Below are 18,970 nucleotides of genomic sequence, written 5' to 3' on the forward strand. Positions count from 1 at the left end.
ATACAATCCTGCATACATATAAAAAATATAATACTAGCGGAAGCTTATATACGTCTAATAACATACGAAAGATCAGAGTGCGGAAGAATAACTAGAATACAGGATTATACAAAATTTCTCACTCTAACAGAAATCCTAACACTCAAGACAGAATCTATAAAACTATTTGGGGGAATTGACACCACTAGGGGGTATAGCCCTAGTACTTACCAGGTGACGAATTCTGGTTGTCTATCTGACCAACCAGATGATCCTCATTTGTACTCCATACTTGCCTCGCCAAGCTCTGAATCTGAAACTAAAAAAAATGGAGAAGGAAAGGGTGAGTAACAATGGTTACCCAGTAGGGAAACAAACAATTTCTGCCAATAACCCCTCCTAACATGAACGAATAAGCATACTGAATCATTTTAAAATAATCAAAGTTTTACATAATAAACTACGATTAACTGGTACATATAGCCAGGGATGAGCAACTAAACATTTTAAAACTGACATTACATCAATCAACAGTACTCACTATACCATTTTCTTTATGTACAAATCTAATTGATCAAATGGAAACATTAAACATGTATTTCATTTTATATATCAAAGTAAACAACAGATACATAATACACAATGGTGGAGTATTGGAATTAGAGAGTTGGGATTCACGACTGGATCGCTCCCAGTCGGGACATAATGTTACAATTCTTCTCTGATTTTTAGTTCCTGATTTTGTGGCCGGTCGCTGCCCTTACCACGTTTGGTTGACCATTTATCCGGCTCAGGCTGGCCGTTTGACGTGACCGTAAGCAATGGGTCTCTTTTCGATGTGTCAGAACGTTCGACTACTATAGATTGTTAGTGATCACTGACTAATCATCTTCGTCTATGCCTATCAGGCGTACATGTGATTCCCAAAGATACAAACCATTCGTATACGACCACCTTTACTTACAAGTTCACTGGTAAAGATAGAGAGGAATAAACCCGGATTCCAGTTGTGACTCAACTCTCATACGCGTCCCATACCACGTATGAGTTTGGTGGTCCTACCGTACATCCCAGGATAGTACACCACTCCGGATGATATGATGCACTATCCCTTCAGGCATTCACAAACTCTTTAACAACTCACAAAATATCTACTTATATATATTATTTTCATTTGAAAACAAAAAAGAAATTAACAATACAAGGTTGAGAATAGATATCCAGTTTCCTACCATGCAAGTGTGGCCACCCGGCCTAAAATAAATAACATAACAGAGCGCCTCGCGCTAACAGAAAGTAAATAAACATGCAACCAGTAACATTATCCCTGGATATCCGTTCACCAACCTGCATACAACACAACAACGTAAAATGCAGACATCACCCCTCGGGTGTGACTCTGACATTTTACCGTTTCATACCCTTTTTTCCCTTTTTTCGACTTTTACAGTTTTCAATCTCTTCATAAAATATCCATTTTCTGATATTCATCAACTCATATGAGTTCATTGAATATTAAATCACAATTTTCAACTATATATTTATTTCTATCAATAATATTGAAAAAAAAAATACAAATTTCATATCAAAACGGGGTCCGAGCAGTACACAAGACCCAATTTATGGCAATAACCCGTTAAAACACCCTACCCACGTATAATTTATTAAAAATACAATTAAACATATCAAACATGCAATTTCTGGCGTGAATTTTTGAAATAACAAAATAATTCTATATTTTAAAAATACATCCAAATTTTTCGATAAAATCTTAAATGCAATTTTCACAATCTAGATTACTAATAGAAATTGAGAGTTCCTTACAATCACTAGGCGACGGAATTGAAGCACGTGCGCGGAAATCGAGGCGATTGGCACGGTAATCGAGACGGGCCGAACTTCGAAGCGGCTGATTTTCGAAATCGGCCCGGTGGTTTTGAAGATCTCGATGTGCTCGTCTCTTCTCCCTTCTACGACGAAAGACGGTTTGACCCCAAAATCGATGAAAACCGAGGTCGAAGTTACGAAAATCTCCGTATAAAAATACGGCTGATTTTTGACTATACGGGATGAAAAATACGAGAAAACGGAAGGAATTTAAGTGGGTTATGTAGAGAATGAGACGACGGACGTTTCTCCCTTCTGCGTCAGAAAGCGATTTGACCCCGAAACGGACGAAATCCGAGGTCAAAGTTTCGAAATTTCTGTATCCAAATACGGCTGATTTTTGACGATATCGGGTGAAATAGAAAGTGAAACAAAGAAAGGTTGGGTGGGTTTTGTAGAGAACGTAGCTGCGGACATTTCTCCCTTCTGCGTCGATCGTCGACGGCGAACCGTTTGTGAAAGATCTGAGGTGGAAGAATCGGAGGAAAACAAATTTTTTTATTTTTTTATTTTTTTTCGTTCATTATGCTGTAAGGACGAGTTGGGGAAGATGAGTTATATAAAAAATTAAATTTTTTTTTTTTTTTTTTTTTATATAAAAGTTAGGACGAAATCGGTATTTTGCCTATTGTTTTGATCGATGATAACTTGATCATCCGGAATCCAAAACTGACAAATGAATACTCTATTTCATCTAATTTTTCGTTCCGGATCTAATGGTGTAGTCAATTTCTACTACAAATTTTTATCTCTAACAAAAATTTACATTTTTTGCCTGAGGTGACCCCTAAACTTGATGTCGTTTTCGTTTTTGGCGATAATTCGACTTCCTGATCTCCAAAAATGACAAATAAATAGTCTATGTTGAATAATTTGTCGTTATGAACCCAATGGTATGATCAAATTTTAAAAATTATTCCTCTAACAAAAAGTCACTGTTTTAGCCTGGCCCGATCCGGTAATCGAGGATTTTGTAACTTTTATATTCGGACTCGCATTTTAGCGTGCTTACAGGCTAAACTATGTTTTTCTATCATTTTGAATCTAATGGTTAGGTCAGATTCCATTAAAAATGATCAGAAACATCCTAAAATTTTACCCCTAAATTCCACTTTTAAGATTTTTCTTAAAATTTCACTATTTATTTTTTTCTCGAGATATGAATTAAAAATTCGGGGTGGTTACAAAATCTATGGTGCAACTTAAACTCATAAAGTCTCCAATAGATAATGTGTGGGAAAATGAAATTTTATATGTCAGAATTCGTGGGTTTTTTAGGCTCTCAATCACAAGTAAGGCTGAGATGTGGGCTCTCACTTAAACTCATATCATGGCTGAGATTTAAGAAAATTGAGACTTTCCCTTTTTTTTTAACCTAGGTCCGACCATTTGAGCAAAATTCCGCTTTGATCATCGGTCCAGTTGTTGGGTGCAACTTAATTCGGTTCAAACCGAGAATCGAATCAAACCGTGAGTTTTAAATTGAAATCGGTTCGGTTTCTGATTTATAAAATAAAGAACCGATGGATTCGGTTCGGTTCTCGGTTTATACTTTATAAATAATCGAACCAAATCGATAACCGAAGTTCTTTTAAAATAAAATTTGGATTTTAAAAAATCTCTTCCTACTCTCGTCTCTCTCTCATCTCTCTATGCGGCTGCCGGCTATCGGACTGCGAGGCTGTGGGGCTGCGAGCGGATCATCCTTTCCCTCTCACTCACTCTCTCTCGCGTCTCTTGCAACCAAAGGTGTGGCTGGCTGGTTGCAGGCTACGGCCTGCCTGTAAACTCCGGCAGTTGGCAGATCTCTCTTTCTCTCTCTCGTGTCTCTTGCAAGCAGAGGTGTGGCTGGCTGGCTAAGGGCTACGGACTGCTTGTCAACTTCGACGACTGGCAGATCTCTCTCTCTCTCTCTCTCTCGTCTCTTGGAGTTGAAGAACAGTCAGATTTGATAGTTTGTTGCTCGATATTGTTCACTGAAGTTGTTCTTCGAATTATTCCAATGGAGAAACGAAAGCTTGCACAGGATCTAAAAGTCTCCAATTTTTAAGCATTTTTGAGAAAAGAGGTTAGTTTTTTTAACTATATTATTAGTTAGTCGATTTTTCCCTGAAATTATAGAGATAAGTTCTTTTAATTTTTTTTATTAAATAAAATTTTTATTTATGTAAAAATATATGAAGTTGTTTATTATCTAATACAATAATTAATTAAAATTTTAAGAAATATACTATTTTAAATGCCATTATCAAACTTCAAAATTATGCATGAACTAGTTATTATTTTTTTTTTTATTAAAAATATTTGTTTAAGAAATTTTTTTGACAATCCATGGATCCGAATGGAACCAAATAGAATTAGAGTCGGTTTGGGTTGGTTCGATTCTAGACCAATTTGATTTGATTATGATTTTCATACAATGAAATCAACCTTGATCGATTCGGTTCTGATTTTGCTCTAAACCGAATCAACCCGAACCAAGTTGCATCCTTGTTTCAATAGCTCAGGTTCAATTCGATACCAATAAGAACCGTAACCAGAACCGTAAATTTCTAAGTTTTATTTTTTTCTTCTCTCCTCTCTATTGCACGATCTGGAGTTCTGAACCAGCTGAGGTGAGTGTGAGTCTCTCACTCACTCTCTCTCTCTCTCTGGCGGCTGAATCATCGTCTTCAATCTCATGGTCGAGACCCTAACGACGGATCATCAAAATCGCATAGAGATCTTTTTTTTTAACCAAACAAATTTCTTGTATCGGTACACTAATTCTCAATCAAACTCATCTATAGATTATAATGCTATATATTTTTGACATTAATAAGGCACGTCAATTGTTTGATGAAATGCCCCACAAAAATCTGGTTAATTGGAATTTAAGATTCTTGATTCCATGCCTTATAGAAAACGTAGTTTTGGGTTTGTAAGGTGTGTAAAGCTTGGAAGAAGTTCGAGATTTGTTTGACAAAGATGCCTAAAATAGAATGTCGTTTGTTTGAATTTGATGATATCTAGGTACATTAGTAATGGACAAATAATTTTTTTTTCTTTCAAATATATAAAATTATGTTTTTTTTTCGTTTACAGAATAACCAAGCACCCAGAAAATTTTCTGTCAGATACTCGCAAATAGACGTAAAAATCTGTAATTACACAGTAAACTGGTATTAGGGCATCGTTCAAACCTGTTATTGGTCTTGTGATTCAAACTCATGGACTCGAGTGAAGGAGACGAGGACGAGTTCGGATTTTCCAGAAACTATTTTCTGGCACGAGAATTGCGTGGAAGTGGAAAGAAATCGACTCGAAAGCTTTCAGATCTCAATCTTGTTGAAGAACAGGTTCTATCTCTCTTTCTCTCACATTCTATGTTATTTATTTACTTTTTTTTTGGTTTATGATTCATTCTTTCTTTCTGCAGTTTTGATTTTTTTTATGCTTCTAATATAAAATAAATGCTTTTGCTGGTTTGCTTTTCTTTGAATGAAGTCTGTATTTTGGTTAAGAATGTAGAGATTTTGATGTCAGGAACTGAGAGAGGCAGCGTCTAAGATTGTAACCAAACATGAGAAAGAGATAACATTATTGGCGAACAGCTACAATAGTTTATACCCCAAATGGGTTTTTGAGCTGAGGTTTGTTACATTTTTCACTTTGTGAGATTTTGTTCATTTGGTAGCGATATTGGACTTGTTCTTCTCCTTTTACAAATACATTGGTTATTAGATTAACATAAGGCATGGGGCTTAGACCTGTAGCTCAGTTGGCTTGAAACATTGCAAAGCAGATTTGAGGTCGTGGGTTCAACTCCAGCTTACCCATAAAAAAAGGGCATGGCTTTAGACATAATTGATTTCTAAGCTGACCCCAAAATTTTGGGATAAGGCTTTGATAACGATGACAAATGTAACGAAGAATGTACATGCAAAGAATGCGTGAGGCAGATTTGGCATAAAACAAGCAATGGAGCTTAGTTTGGTTATTTCTGCTGCACAGCTCATAGAGAAAGCTTTGTCTTAGGTGTAGGTGTTAATTCTATTATTTATTTATTTATTTGATAACACAGGGCATCCCACATCCCTTTTGAGATGTGGACTAATAAGTGTTAATTCTATTTTACTCAAATGAAAAAAATGAAATTGCTGTATAATTATTAGAATTTAGTGGCTCTATTAGCAAATTAATTTTGATCATATTATGTTTACTTGTATTGCATATTGAACTTCTCTATTTCTTAGATTTAGATTTAGATTTTTTTATTCTGGAATAGTAGAATGGATTGATATTCTTGTGCATTCTAAAATATTTGTTTTTATTTATACTATTGTTCTCTATATTTTTTGTAGGTCTGGTTTTGGCCTTTTAATGTATGGATTTGGCTCTAAGAAGGCATTGATCGAAGATTTTGCTTCAACAACATTGACCGACTCTGGTGTGGTTGTTATCAACGGCTATCTTCAGTTAATCAATCTTAAACATGTAAGATCTACTTCAGTTACATCGCAATAAATAATGATATATGTTTCTTGACCTCCTTATTTGTTGTGGATATATCATCAGTTGCACATGTAGAACTGAATAAAGAGCCTGTCAAGTCAATGCAATTCAGGTCTTGAGTTCAATATCATGACCAGATAGTCTGAGCCCCTTTCTTCTTTAGACTTGAAAACAACAGCAACTTTCTGTAGTCTTGAAAACATCGTTCTTATTGTTGCCTTCGAAACGCATTATTTGTGACCTTACATCTACTTTTGGTTAAATGTCAAGAAATGAGGATTGGTAGCCTTATTAGTTAGCGTACGAAATATTGGGGATGGAGATATTTCTGTATCTAACCAAGACTGGAACTTGTGAAATTAACAACTATTGGTTAGACTTTAGGTTCATGTATTGCTTCATATAAACAGTTCAGAATGCTTGTTGGGTCTATACTATCATCCACTGATACTACATAACTGAACTCCCAAGGAGTAGATGAGAATTATCATGCATGGGATAGATTATTTACTAGATTCTCATTTAGTTTGTACTATATCAGCATTTATCTATCATGGCATGCAATTACAAGTGGATCATTTCTTTGCTTATCAGTTTCACAACTTGTGCTTGGATAACCCTAATATGTTCAACTTATCAAAAAAAAAAAAAAAAAAAAAAAATCCTATACGTTCAAGTACATGGTTCATATTCTTGAATGCAATGAGGTTTCCGGATTCTCGTTTCAACTTTGATGATATGTTCATATTTGGCAGGCATTTTATTTTGAATTAAGGTTTATTTATTTGATATATACCAATTACTATTTAATTAACAGACTTAGTACGGGGGTTTTAATTGTGGCTAGATTGTTATCATGAATGAGACCTATGTTCTCCAGTTCTCAGGATGATTTTCTCTTATTTTGGTGGAATGGTTTCTTCCTTCTACTTAGTTTTTCCCATTAGTTCCCTGTTTATGGCCTTGTGTTGGTGATATATAACTTATTAATACCTAAATATACATGTCAGGTCTTGATTTTCCCTAGAACTAGGGAGTAATCCCATAGTCTCTACTTGTTAAGTTGTTCATGTTGACTTGGTCAAGACTTGAGGTTACAAATGGAGTGGATAAGCTGTGGTCTTGATTTTCCTAGTTTTACATTAACAAAGTTATTAGTCACGTGATCATTTCTTGTATTGGATGCTAGACATCTTGGGTAAACTGCAACAGTGGGCTAAGTTTGAGTATTAACTTTTGTGATGTTATAACAATAACTGGTTTTGGTTATTAAAACTAGTGTATTAGCTTTATTTCTCAGTATCTTGCACTTCTATTTCTAGATTATATGCAATAGTGATGGGGACATTAAATCTTAAAGAGTAGATTTTAGTTTTTATTCATATTGTTGTTTTAGGGCTTTAATTTTATGTTTCTTGGGTTTATTTTGATGTTTTATTGGCCTATGGTCTTAGTATAATATTTAAGAGCAATTTAGTAATTTTAGTTTGTCTTTTACTTAAATTTATTGGGGTATGAAAATTAGGAGAGAGAAAGTTACGAAAATTAGGTTTATTTATTTGGTATTTTAGTTTGACTAGGATTCTTGATTTATCTTCTTTATATAGATTGTATTAGGTTTTTTTTTATTTAAATTTTTAATTAATTAATTAATTAATTTTTGATGAATAATGAACATTGAAGAATGATGAATAAAAAGAAAGCTTGAGCTTGAGCTTGATCTTCCCAATAATGGGTGTGGTGTGAGGTCATTTTGGGGTGAGTCCAATTTAACGTTCGTTTCTTCTAATCTTTATTTTTGTTTTCTATTTTTTTGCTTTTCTTTATTGTCTTTTAGTTTCTTGTTCTTGATTTTCTTGATTTTTGAAACCCCTTTCTTGATTCTTGATTCTTGAAACTAACAAACCTCCACCCTTAATCCTTTCCCTATTTTCTTTAACCCATATTTCATTAATCTCTTTTGCAAATCTCAACCCTTTATCCTTTCTCTTAACCTTTAACCATTCTTTAACCCTTTTTCATCTATCCTACTGAAATTGTCGTAATTGTGAAAAAAACAAAATATTTTACCTTTAGGTTTACCCTATCCTAGCCCAAACCCCTCTATTTTCTTATCTCCCTCATTGTCTTGCATCAAATAGTCATTGAGACCAAATGACCTTTACTTTACTTGTCTTATTTTCTCTAAAACATTTTATTCATAGATTGTTTGAGTTGTAATATAATGGTTGTTGTAAAATATGCAAATGTGTAGGAATGTTTATTTAATTTGAATGTTTCATTTGTAGGTTGTGATTGCCGTGGCAGAACTTCTATGGGATCAATTAAAAATGAAGCGAAAGACTTCTGTAGGAAGCGGGTATAAAATCCAACAACCTTTTAGTTCACAATCGATGGAAGATCTTCTTGCATTTTTGGATGGGTCACACACTAAGAAGAGCAATTGCTTTGTTTGTGTTGTCATCCACAACATTGATGGCCCTGGGTTGCGAGAATTTGAATCACAACAGACTCTTGCACGAATTGCTAGTTGTTCCCATGTTCGTATTGTCGCATCTATTGACCATGTCAATGCACCCCTTTGTAGGTACTCTCCCGATTAATAGTTATTTTGTAGAGTATTCTCTAGATCCTATTTCTTAATGCTAACTTATTTGCAACTCAACTAAAGTGAGAATTAATTTGTGTACATATTTAATTTGTTCTTGTTTCTTGGACGTGTAGCACACACATGATCAAATTAGTCCACACCATCATTAAAGCCTAATACCAATGATTTGGGGTTGGCTAAATGAATCTGTTTTTCTTGCTTATCATGGGTATCCCCACAGTCACACACACCTCCCCCTTGGAAAGTCCTACCTGCAACTGGTTGAGTCGATAGTCAACTTGACCTTGGAGGGTGGCCCCAAGGAATTCATTACTTTGTGGGGTTTCCAACTCTTGACCTATTCTTCCTGAGGAGATTATCAAGGCTCGGTTTGCCACTAGGCCAACCCCTTGGGTTGGCTAACTGAATCTTGTTCCTTCATTTTATTTCGTCAAGAGCTATGTCTTTTGTTATTGAAAGTTTATTCATATTCGTTTCTATATCTCAATCATGTTTTAAAATATCGGAATGTATTGATCGAGACTTATATGAAACATTCAATTTATTGAGTTTGTATCGGTTTGTACCGAATGTATCAGCCGATATCATATCAGTTTTTCATTAACTGAAACATTCAATTGACATGATATTTTAAACCTTGATCTCCAATCCTTGTTCTTTTGGCTCTTCCCTCACTCTTCTAGAACATTCAACTTGAATATTTCTTTTGAATGGGGTTGTAATTCATCTTTGTTGAACATGGCTAAACCCTTTCAGTTGATTTTATCTCAGTTTATTACTTGTTGGAGCTCCTACATTTTCTTGAATGTTTTCATTTCTAATTTATCTTTCCGGGTCTTTATACTCATCCATCTCAACATCCTCATATTTGCTTCGTTCAATTTATTTACACCGGTACTTTTTAATCACCCAACATTTAGTTAGCATAGTTGGGCTTGTTAACTTATAAAATGAAAAGTTGGGCTTGTTGCCTTCTTATAACATTTTCCTTCTAATTTGATTGGTGTACATCAATCACTTAACACTCTTGAAATACACCTCTACTTTAACCATTCAGCTCTAATGCTCTGGGCCTATGGCAACATCGTCTTCAATCTTTCCATCCTTATATTTCATTGCAAGGTATTGAACTTGATTGCTTTGGGGTGTCCGTAGCAAATTTACATTTCACGTACTTTGTCTTAGTTTTACTTATTGTAAAGCCTTTGTAGTCCAACAACTCTCCCTAATTCCAGTTTTTTTGTTGACTCTCTCTAGTCATCAATATTACATCATTTTCAAAGATCATATATACGTGCTCTTGAATATGAGTGTTTACTTTGTTTATGATAAGAGCAGACAAACGCGGGCTCAAAGTCGATCCATGATGTAAATCAATTTGACTCAGAACTCATTCATTATTTCTTTCTCTCACACTAGTCACAATCCTCTCATAAATATTCTTTATTATGTCAAATATTGTTACTGGGGACTCATTTGTTGTCTCTTCGTAAGCTACCACGCTAGTTACAGGCAGCCCTCGCACACTTCCTTCATTATGTTAATATATCTATTCGAGACTTCTTTCTTTTCCAATTCCTGTCAAATGCACTCTATATGTACTTTGTGATATGCTTTTTCTCAGTCAGTAAAAATTATGTTGAGATACTCCTCTTATATCTGTATTTCACCATTTGTTTAAGTAGAAAGTAGCTTTGATAGTTGATCTACCTAGCGTAAAACCAAATTGATTCTCTAATATGTACGTTTCCTACCTTGACACACCAGTCCATTTGCTCTTTTGGACAAATTATCTCAAGAGGGTCATTTAACGTAGTAAGGGTGTGGAAAATTGAGTGTTTCCTTGTTCGTATTATTATGCAATTTGTTAGCATTTGTTGCGTTAATGTTTTGCAATTTTCTCTAGTTAAATGGTATCCCCAAATTTTATTTGTAACATTTTCATTTGAAAGAGTTTTGTCTTGTGCTTAAGTTGATGACATTCTCTGTACTTTTATTTGAGTCTCTCATTCTTTTTTCTTTCCCCAATTTTTTTCTTTATTTTTTAAGATTTGTAGGCCTGTTTTAAATGAGATCAGTAACTATATCATCACCCATGGAATTTACCAACTAACCTAGCTGGGACCTGCCTGAATCTCTCATTCTTATGCTTGAAGACAAACTGACCTCCGTTGTCTATTGTGGTTGTATATAATGGGTGTATCCTTTTAAGGATACCTTCAACTTTTTTTTAAGGAAACCAAATACGTGATGTCGCATCAGCTACCCATAATTTCCTATAATACAACTTCTTGAGGGGACACCACAAGATCATTCATTCTTTTGCATTCACTTTTTATTAGCACCTGCTTTCAGCATAGTAATCTTGTTTCTATTGTTCTTATTTGGAACATAGTGACAAGGTTGATGTTCGGGGAACATTCGGCGAGGGAAACATTCGGGAAAAAATGGCTAAAGTAGAAGAAAATTGGAAAAATAAATTTTTTATACTAATTATGGAAAAATATATATTTAATTTATCAAACATAAATAATATTAAACAAAATTACAAAACCACATTATAATTCAACTTCAAAGTAAGAAAATTCATCAACTTGTCAAAATCTCAACTTCAATAGTATAATTGGGGGTTAAATCACTGATTGAAATATTTGTGAATCAATCGCGACTTTTTCAAACTATGGTTGGAGCTACACCACGTAGTCAATGATTTCCTTGTCCCTTATGTGACTGGTGGTCAAACAAGGAGCCCTGCCTGTTGTCACGTGGAGGATATTGGAAAATAGTAGATAGTAATAGTCTAATTTTGTTATTTTTATGTTTCTTTTTCTGTTTAAGGACATTTATCTCCATTCACCTATGTAAGGGCATTTTTGTCCATTCACCTTTTTATTATTATATATATCTGCCAAGCTCTTAATTAAAGACTTGACAATTCTACAATTCTTCTTGGTATCAGAGCCATTAGAATTCCTCTCTTGGTTCTCTTTCGATCTCCTTCATTTTTTTATTATCAAATGCTGCGATAACTCTCTGCGCTGTGTTTCATGTCCTATTTTGTTCATCGTTAGCCTATTGGCTGGACTGTTGAGTCCCTTTTTTTATCTGCGATAGCAGCACTGCAGCCTGCGGAGGCGTGCGACAGCACCTAGGGTGCCTTTAGAGACCTATGACAGTGAGGCAACCTCTTTGGGAGGTCTACAGGACTTGTGACAACAGCTATAGTGCTGTATGTGATCAACGACAACAACTACGACTTCCTGGCTTTGATTCTCGACAGTTAGAATGCAGATGAACCAGCCATAACCACCGTCTTCTCCGATCGGCGATCGTTCAGGATTTTTTATCGGTTCGGATATTATTGGATATCCGATATTTTTTTCAGATTCGAATTCGGATATAGCACTAGTGCTGTGTGTGATCAACAACAACAACTATGACTTCCTGGCTTTGATTCTCGACAGTTAGAACGCAGATGAACCAGCCATAACCACCGTTTTCTCCGGTCGGCGATCGTTCAAGATTTTTTATCGATTCGAATATTATCGGATATTCGATATTTTTTTCGGATTCGAATTCGGATATAGCACTGTCCGATCGGATAGCTATCCGTTGACAGCCCTAGGTGACCCTCTTTATTTTCGATTGTACAAGATCTCCCTTCAATCCACAAGTTACGTCACTTTTTGTTTAGTATAAACCATGACATCTACTCACGAGATAAATGACTCTCACACTGCTCTTGGGGGCAATTCTTCTGCACAACGGATTACTACTGTTCTGTTAGATAGTCGTAACTTTCAGTCCTGGTCTCGGTCTGTGCGACTTTATTTGGGTAGTAGAGGTAAATCTGGTTGGTTATTGGGCACCATCCCTAAGTCACCCCCCACTGATCCCAAATTTGAATAATGGGAAATCGATAACTGTACAATTCTTGGATGGTTATTTAACTCTATGGAACAACGCATCTATACCATGTTCATGTACCATGAGACTGCCTCTTCTTTGTGGTCGGCCCTCACTCAAACATATGTCCATGCTATGAATGACTCAAGGATTTATGAGCTGTATCGTGATATTGCTCAAGCTACCCAAAACACTCAGAGTGTGGCAGATTACTTTGGTTTCCTTCAGTCTCGTTGGGAGGAGCTCTCGCACTATGAGTCTATAGCTGAGTTATCTGCAGAAGTAACTAGGTATGTGGTTAAGTGGATTGGTCGACATCAGACATACCAATTCCTCATGGGTCTACGCCTGAGTTTGAAGTACTTTAGACACAGATTCTTAACACCACTCCATTACCATATTTATTTGAGACATTTGCGACCATTGATAGTGATGAGCGTCGTCGCCGTGTAGCTTCTTCTCAGACTCAAGTCCCTGGGATTATCTCTGTCCCAGCTACAGATCAGATGGCTCTAGCAACCAATTCAGGGTTCTCTGATTCTCGTCCTCAAGGACATGGCAGTCGAGCTCGTGGAGGCCGTGGACGTGGTAAAGGGAGTGGCCTTACTTGCAGCCATTGTGGGAAGGTTGGACATGAAAAGATCCGTTGCTTTCAGCTTTATCCCCACCTTTTGAGATCTTCTGTGGGACATCCTTCTCTTCGTGCTGCTACTATAGAGTCTGCATTAGTTTCTCAAACGACTCTTGGCACCATCAATTTGCAACATCTCCAGACTCAGATTGCAGCCATTGTACGGGGTCAGATCTAGGCTCACACTCCCTCATCCTCGATTGTTGCGTTGGTTATTACACCTCAAGGTACATCCTCTGCACTTCATGCTACTCAGTCTGGCTCTACTCCAATGACATGGGTAATTGATTCTGGCGCCTCTGATCACATGACAAGTGAGTCTAGTCATTTTACCTCCTCTATTTTTCCTACTACTCATAGGGAGGTTTGTCTTGCTGATGGGTTCCTCACACCTATCCACAGCAAGGGTACTATCTCATTATCGCCTAATTTTTCTCTTGACTCCGTGCTTCATGTCCCTCACCTCTCTCTTAACCTTTTATTTATAAGTAGCATTACTAAATCTTTAAATTGTTCCGTAACATTTTTTCCTACTCACTGTATTTTTCAGGACTTGACTTCGAGGAGGATTTTTGGCAAGGGGTATGAGAATGATGGTTGTACATATTTGGATCTCAATCGATTGCGGCTCCAGTTTCTTGCTTCCATCGTCTGGGAGCCAAACTTTTTCATCTCAGTCTTTAGATTTATGGCATGCTCGCTTAAGATATGCTAATTTTCAGCACTTGTGTTCTTTATTTCCTACTTTAAAAACTTCTTGTAGTGGGTACAAATTTCAATGTTCTGTGTGTGAACTCTCTAAACAACTCGTACCTCGTATATTCCTTGTATACATTAGTTAAATGCAATATTTGATTTAGTTCATTCTGATGTTTGGGGGCCTTCCCCTGTTACTGCATTTAATGGTCATAGATACTATGTTACATTTATAGATGATTATTCTCGTTGCAGTTGGGTTTATTTGATGCGTTCTCGTTCTGAGGTGCTTCCTATTTTTGTTAATTTTCTTAAGATGTTTCAAACTCAGTACAACATCACTGTTAAATTTCTAAGGTCAGATAATAGGGGGGAATATATTTCGGATGGGATTCGTTCCCATCTTCATGAGAATGGTATGCTCCATCAGTTGACATGTCCATACACTCCTGAGCAGAATGGGGTGGCAGAACGTAAGAATCGTCATCTCATGAATACAGTCAGGTGTCTTCTTCGAGGCATGCATGTTCCTAAGGCATATTGGAATATGACAGTTCTAATTGCGACTTTTCTTATTAACCGCGTTCCGAGTCGCACCTTAGGAGGACAGGTACTTCTTCATGTTCTTCAACCTAACTGCACTCTCTTCCCCATTACTCCTAGAGTCTTTGGGTGCACATGCTTTGTTCAAGATAGGATTCCCACTCATACTAAATTAGATGATAAAGCCATTCGGTGCGTTTTCTTGGGTTATTCCACTATGTCTAAGGGGTATCCGTGTTATGATCCGGTTTCTCACCGTGTCATACATTCTCTTGATGTTACATTATTTGAAAATATTCCATATTTTCGTACTACTTCTACTTTGTAGGAACCTTTTTCTTCGCAGGACCCATCACTTATAGTGCTACCCTCTTCGATCTTTCCTTCACCTCCGTCGGAGTTTCAGGTCTACACTTGTCGCCCTCGTCCATCTCCACCTTTACCAACCTCCTCCTTGGACTCAGGTATTTCATCTCCTACTCTTACACCTATACCTGTTCCTATTCCTTTTGTTTCTGACTCTCACTTACCTATTGTTCTTCGCAAAGGTAAACGAGGGTGTGTTACTGATCATCCTACTGCTCAGTTTGTCTCCTATCAGGGTCTTTCTCCTTCTTATCAGGCCTACCTTGTTCTTATTGATTCTATTCGAGTTCTTCGGTCTATATCAGAGGCTTTGCAAGATCTTCAGTGGACTAGAGCTATGACTGTTGATATGGATGCTTTGCAGAAAAATAATACCTGGGAACTTGTTACCCTTCCATCTGGGGAGCGAACCGTTGGTTGTAAATGGGTCTTTACGGTGCAATACTTCGCAGATGGCACTGTTGATCGGTATAAGGCGCGACTAGTTGTTAAGGGGTTTACGCAGACTCTAGGAAAGGATTTTGGTGCCACATTTGCTCTTGTTGCCAAACTTTCCACTGTTCGTCTTCTTATCTCTTTAGCTACTTGTCATTCATGGCCACATCATCAACTCGATGTGAATAACGCTTTCTTAAACGGTGATTTGACTGAAGTTATATATATGGACCCCCCTCCTGGGTTTCGTCTTCAGGGAGAATATTGTGGGAAGGTATGCCGCCTTCTCAAATCTCTGTATGGTCTGAAACAGTCCCTGCGAGCTTGGTTTCAGCGTTTTTCAGAAGTTATTTTGTCCATGGAGTTTACTAGATGCCACTCAGATCATACTTGTTCTGTTCATCGAGGATTGGAAGGTCGATGTGCCATTGTTCTAGTATATGTAGATGATATTATCTTGACAGGAGATGATGCCCAGTGGATTGACAGGGTGAAGATGATATTGAGTCGTGTTTTTGAGATTAAGGACTTGGGTCCTCTTAAGTACTTCTTGGGGATAGAAGTAGCTCACTCTCGACGAGGTATTTCACTATCTTAGCGCAAATACACATTGGACCTTCTTCAGGATACTGGTATGCTTGATTGTCGTCCTACCTCTTCTCCTATGGATCAGAATCATCGACTTCATATCGAATCTGGTGATCTATTATCTGATCCGGCTTCTTATCAGAGACTTGTAGGTCGTCTGATTTATTTGACTAATACTAAACCGGATTTGACCTTTGTGGTTAGTGTAGTCAGTCAGTTAATGCATGCTCCGCGTACATCTCACCTTGAGGCCGTTCATCGTATTCTTCGCTACTTAAAGTCACGTCCTGGCCTTGGACTTTTCTATTCATCCACTGCTCAACCACATTTGTCATGTTTCACTGATGCTGACTATGCGGGCTTTCTTACAGATAGGAGATCTACCTCTGGTTTCTGTACATTCCATGGAGGTAACCTTATATTATGGAAAAGTAAGAAACAGAATGTGGTCTTTCGTTCTTCTACAGAAGCTGAGTATCGTGCTATGGCTCTTGGGACATGTGAGCTTCTCTGGCTTCGATATTTACTAACAGAATTGGGATTTCCTCTTTCTAGTTCTTTCTCGTTGTTCTGCGACAACAAGTCTGTTATCATGCTTGCTTCTGACTCAGTTCTTCATTAACAAACTAAGCATATAGAGGTTGATGTTCACTTTTTCAGGGAGAAAGTTCAATCTGGTGCATTTTAGACAGTCTTTGTATCTTCTTCAGATCAATTCGCCGACATGTTTACAAAGTCTGTTGGTCCTTCTAGGTCTAACTCTCATCTTATCAAGCTGGGTTTAGTTGATATATTTGTTTCAGCTTAAGGGGGGGTATTGGAAAATAGTAGATAATAGTAGTCTAATTTTGTTATTTCTATGTTTCTTTTTCTGTGTAAGGACATTTATGTCCATTCACCTATGTAAGGGCATTTTTGTCCATTCACCTTTTTTATTATTATATATATCTGTCAAGCTCTTAATTAGAGACTTGACAATTCTACAATTCTTCTGAGGGCACAAGCAAGAAAGTGGCTCTTGAGCCCCCTTTATTTTTTTCTAGAACCCCTTCCATATCCCATACCATGCACGAGCCACCCCCCCCCCCCACTCCCTTTTTTTTCCCTTTTTCTTTTTTTCCATAATCGCCTCCCCATGACTCGAACCTTGGATGTGGGGTTGGCTTTGATACCAAATGTTAAGACCCAAACCAATGCTCCAAAAATACCTAGGTGTTAATGGAGTGGAAAGTTCTCATCCCACTATCTATAACTTAATAATGTAATTCTCTTCTTTTGGTATATTAATGATTTTATATTGGACTACGCTATGAATAACATCATATGAATGCAAACATTTCCCATCCTAATGTGTAGCATTCTTCTTGGTTTGATGCTAGTGTGGGACAAGAAGATGGTTCACACACAGTTCAATTGGTGTTGGTATCATGTTCCCACCTTTGCTCCTTACAAGGTTGAAGGAGTCTTCTTTCCATTAATTCTTGCTCATGGCGGGACGGCTCAAAGTGCTAAAACAGCTGCAATAGTGTTACAAAGTTTGACACCAAATGCACAGAGTGTGTTTAAAGTTCTTGCTGAGCATCAATTGGCTCATTCTGATGAAGAAGGTAACTTTTAGCCAATTCTTGTTAATAGGGCTGGCAATGGGTCAGATAATACCCGTCTACCCAACACATCTGACCCGGATAAATCAGATGTGGGCAAGGTTTTTCTACCCGATTAAGAACTTGGGTAATATTACCCGGTACCCATTTTCCCAAAATTTTTGTAAGGTTGGGTATGAATACATGTCATATCCTACCCGATTACCTATTCACCTGAGGGCAAAATTATAATTTCGTATACTATATATAAATACATGTAAAATTAGGGTGTTTATTATAAAATATTTGTTATTAAGGCAAAAAAGTTTCTGGCGAGAGCATAACAGTTTTGGTGACCCAAAAATCGGGTACGGTTATTGACTTAAAACTGGGCTAAAAATGTGGACTTGGGTATTACCCTAAAATTTGGGTAAGAAATTGGGTATGGGTGTGTGTGTTTTAATTCTGGTATGGAGTTGGTACAGGCCTTACCCGACTCATTGCCAGCCCTACTTGTTAAAGCATGGCTGGTCTTTTATTGTTCGTTAACTTCATGTTGCATTTATTGTCTCAGGTATGCCAATTAATACCTTGTACACAATCTGTCGTGAGCGTTTCCTTGTTAGTAGTCAGGTTACACTAAATGCCCATTTGACGGAGTTCAAAGATCATGAGCTTGTTAAGACAAGAAGGCACACCGATGGCCAGGATTGCTTATTCATACCTCTTACATCTGAAGCGCTTGAAAAACTATTACTAGAGATTGGTTGAATAATCATTATCTTGTATTTCATTGCTTCAACAGCTTATTAGGATGGCTTCTGTGGTTCCTTGGAAATATGACTTTTTAACGTCGTGATTGAAATAGATATTTAAAGTTTAAGAAAGTATGGTTTATTTTTCTGTGTATACCTTTCATCGCTGAAAATTGAAGGTAAGGTAAGAGAGAACGTCGTGTACAAGTAAGATTATACATGCTCATACTCTTATACTAAAAAGGAAACACAAACCGACAATTTCATATTTTGATTTAAAATTTTCGTTTTGCATTACTCTCGACAAATCTTACAATTATTTTATATTAAAATTTAATAAACTGAAGTGACCGAAACTTGTCTATGACATCTATTCTGCAATCCACTTTATTTCTTATTCTAACATTTAGCACTAAAGTATGGAGAGTTTCTACCTCCTAGCCGTGTACATGTTAAAATTTTAAACATGTTCATCTAAGAACCTTTGCTTTTTGAT

General features: G+C 36.8%; 1 protein-coding gene across 3 annotated transcripts; it reads left to right on the plus strand.

Moving 5' to 3' along the window:
- Positions 1–3,488: 3,488 nt before the first annotated feature.
- ORC2 (origin recognition complex second largest subunit 2) lies at positions 3,489–18,628 on the plus strand. Of its 3 annotated transcripts, none has more exons than XM_086441033.1 (7): positions 3,489–3,934; positions 4,951–5,204; positions 5,392–5,498; positions 6,210–6,342; positions 8,649–8,943; positions 17,516–17,743; positions 18,294–18,628. In XM_086441033.1, the coding sequence occupies exons 2-7, from the start codon at positions 5,076–5,078 to the stop codon at positions 18,488–18,490; spliced, it is 1,089 nt and encodes a 362-aa protein (XP_086297159.1). In that variant the 5' UTR covers positions 3,489–3,934; positions 4,951–5,075; the 3' UTR covers positions 18,491–18,628. The 3 variants fall into 3 exon arrangements, with proteins under 3 accessions (XP_086297159.1, XP_086297158.1, XP_086297157.1); XM_086441032.1 differs by lacking the exon at positions 3,489–3,934 and adding an exon at positions 4,334–4,481; XM_086441031.1 differs by lacking the exon at positions 3,489–3,934 and adding an exon at positions 4,482–4,623.
- The last annotated feature ends 342 nt before the right edge of the window (positions 18,629–18,970 follow it).

Source organism: Akebia trifoliata, chromosome 4 (assembly GCF_017979445.1).
Source record: "Akebia trifoliata isolate Shusen 1 chromosome 4, ASM1797944v1, whole genome shotgun sequence".
In the NCBI taxonomy this organism is placed as follows: domain Eukaryota; kingdom Viridiplantae; phylum Streptophyta; class Magnoliopsida; order Ranunculales; family Lardizabalaceae; genus Akebia; species Akebia trifoliata.

What these genes read in the sequence shown, in the direction of transcription:
- ORC2 (XM_086441033.1), top strand. Translation starts at nt 5,076, where the DNA reads ATGGACTCGAGTGAAGGAGACGAGGACGAGTTCGGATTTTCCAGAAAC. An exon ending in TCAATCTTGTTGAAGAACAG is followed by an intron (nt 5,205 to 5,391) that starts GTTCTATCTCTC and finishes TTTTGATGTCAG; the next exon opens with GAACTGAGAGAGGCAGCGTC. An exon ending in GGCTCATTCTGATGAAGAAG is followed by an intron (nt 17,744 to 18,293) that starts GTAACTTTTAGC and finishes TTATTGTCTCAG; the next exon opens with GTATGCCAATTAATACCTTG.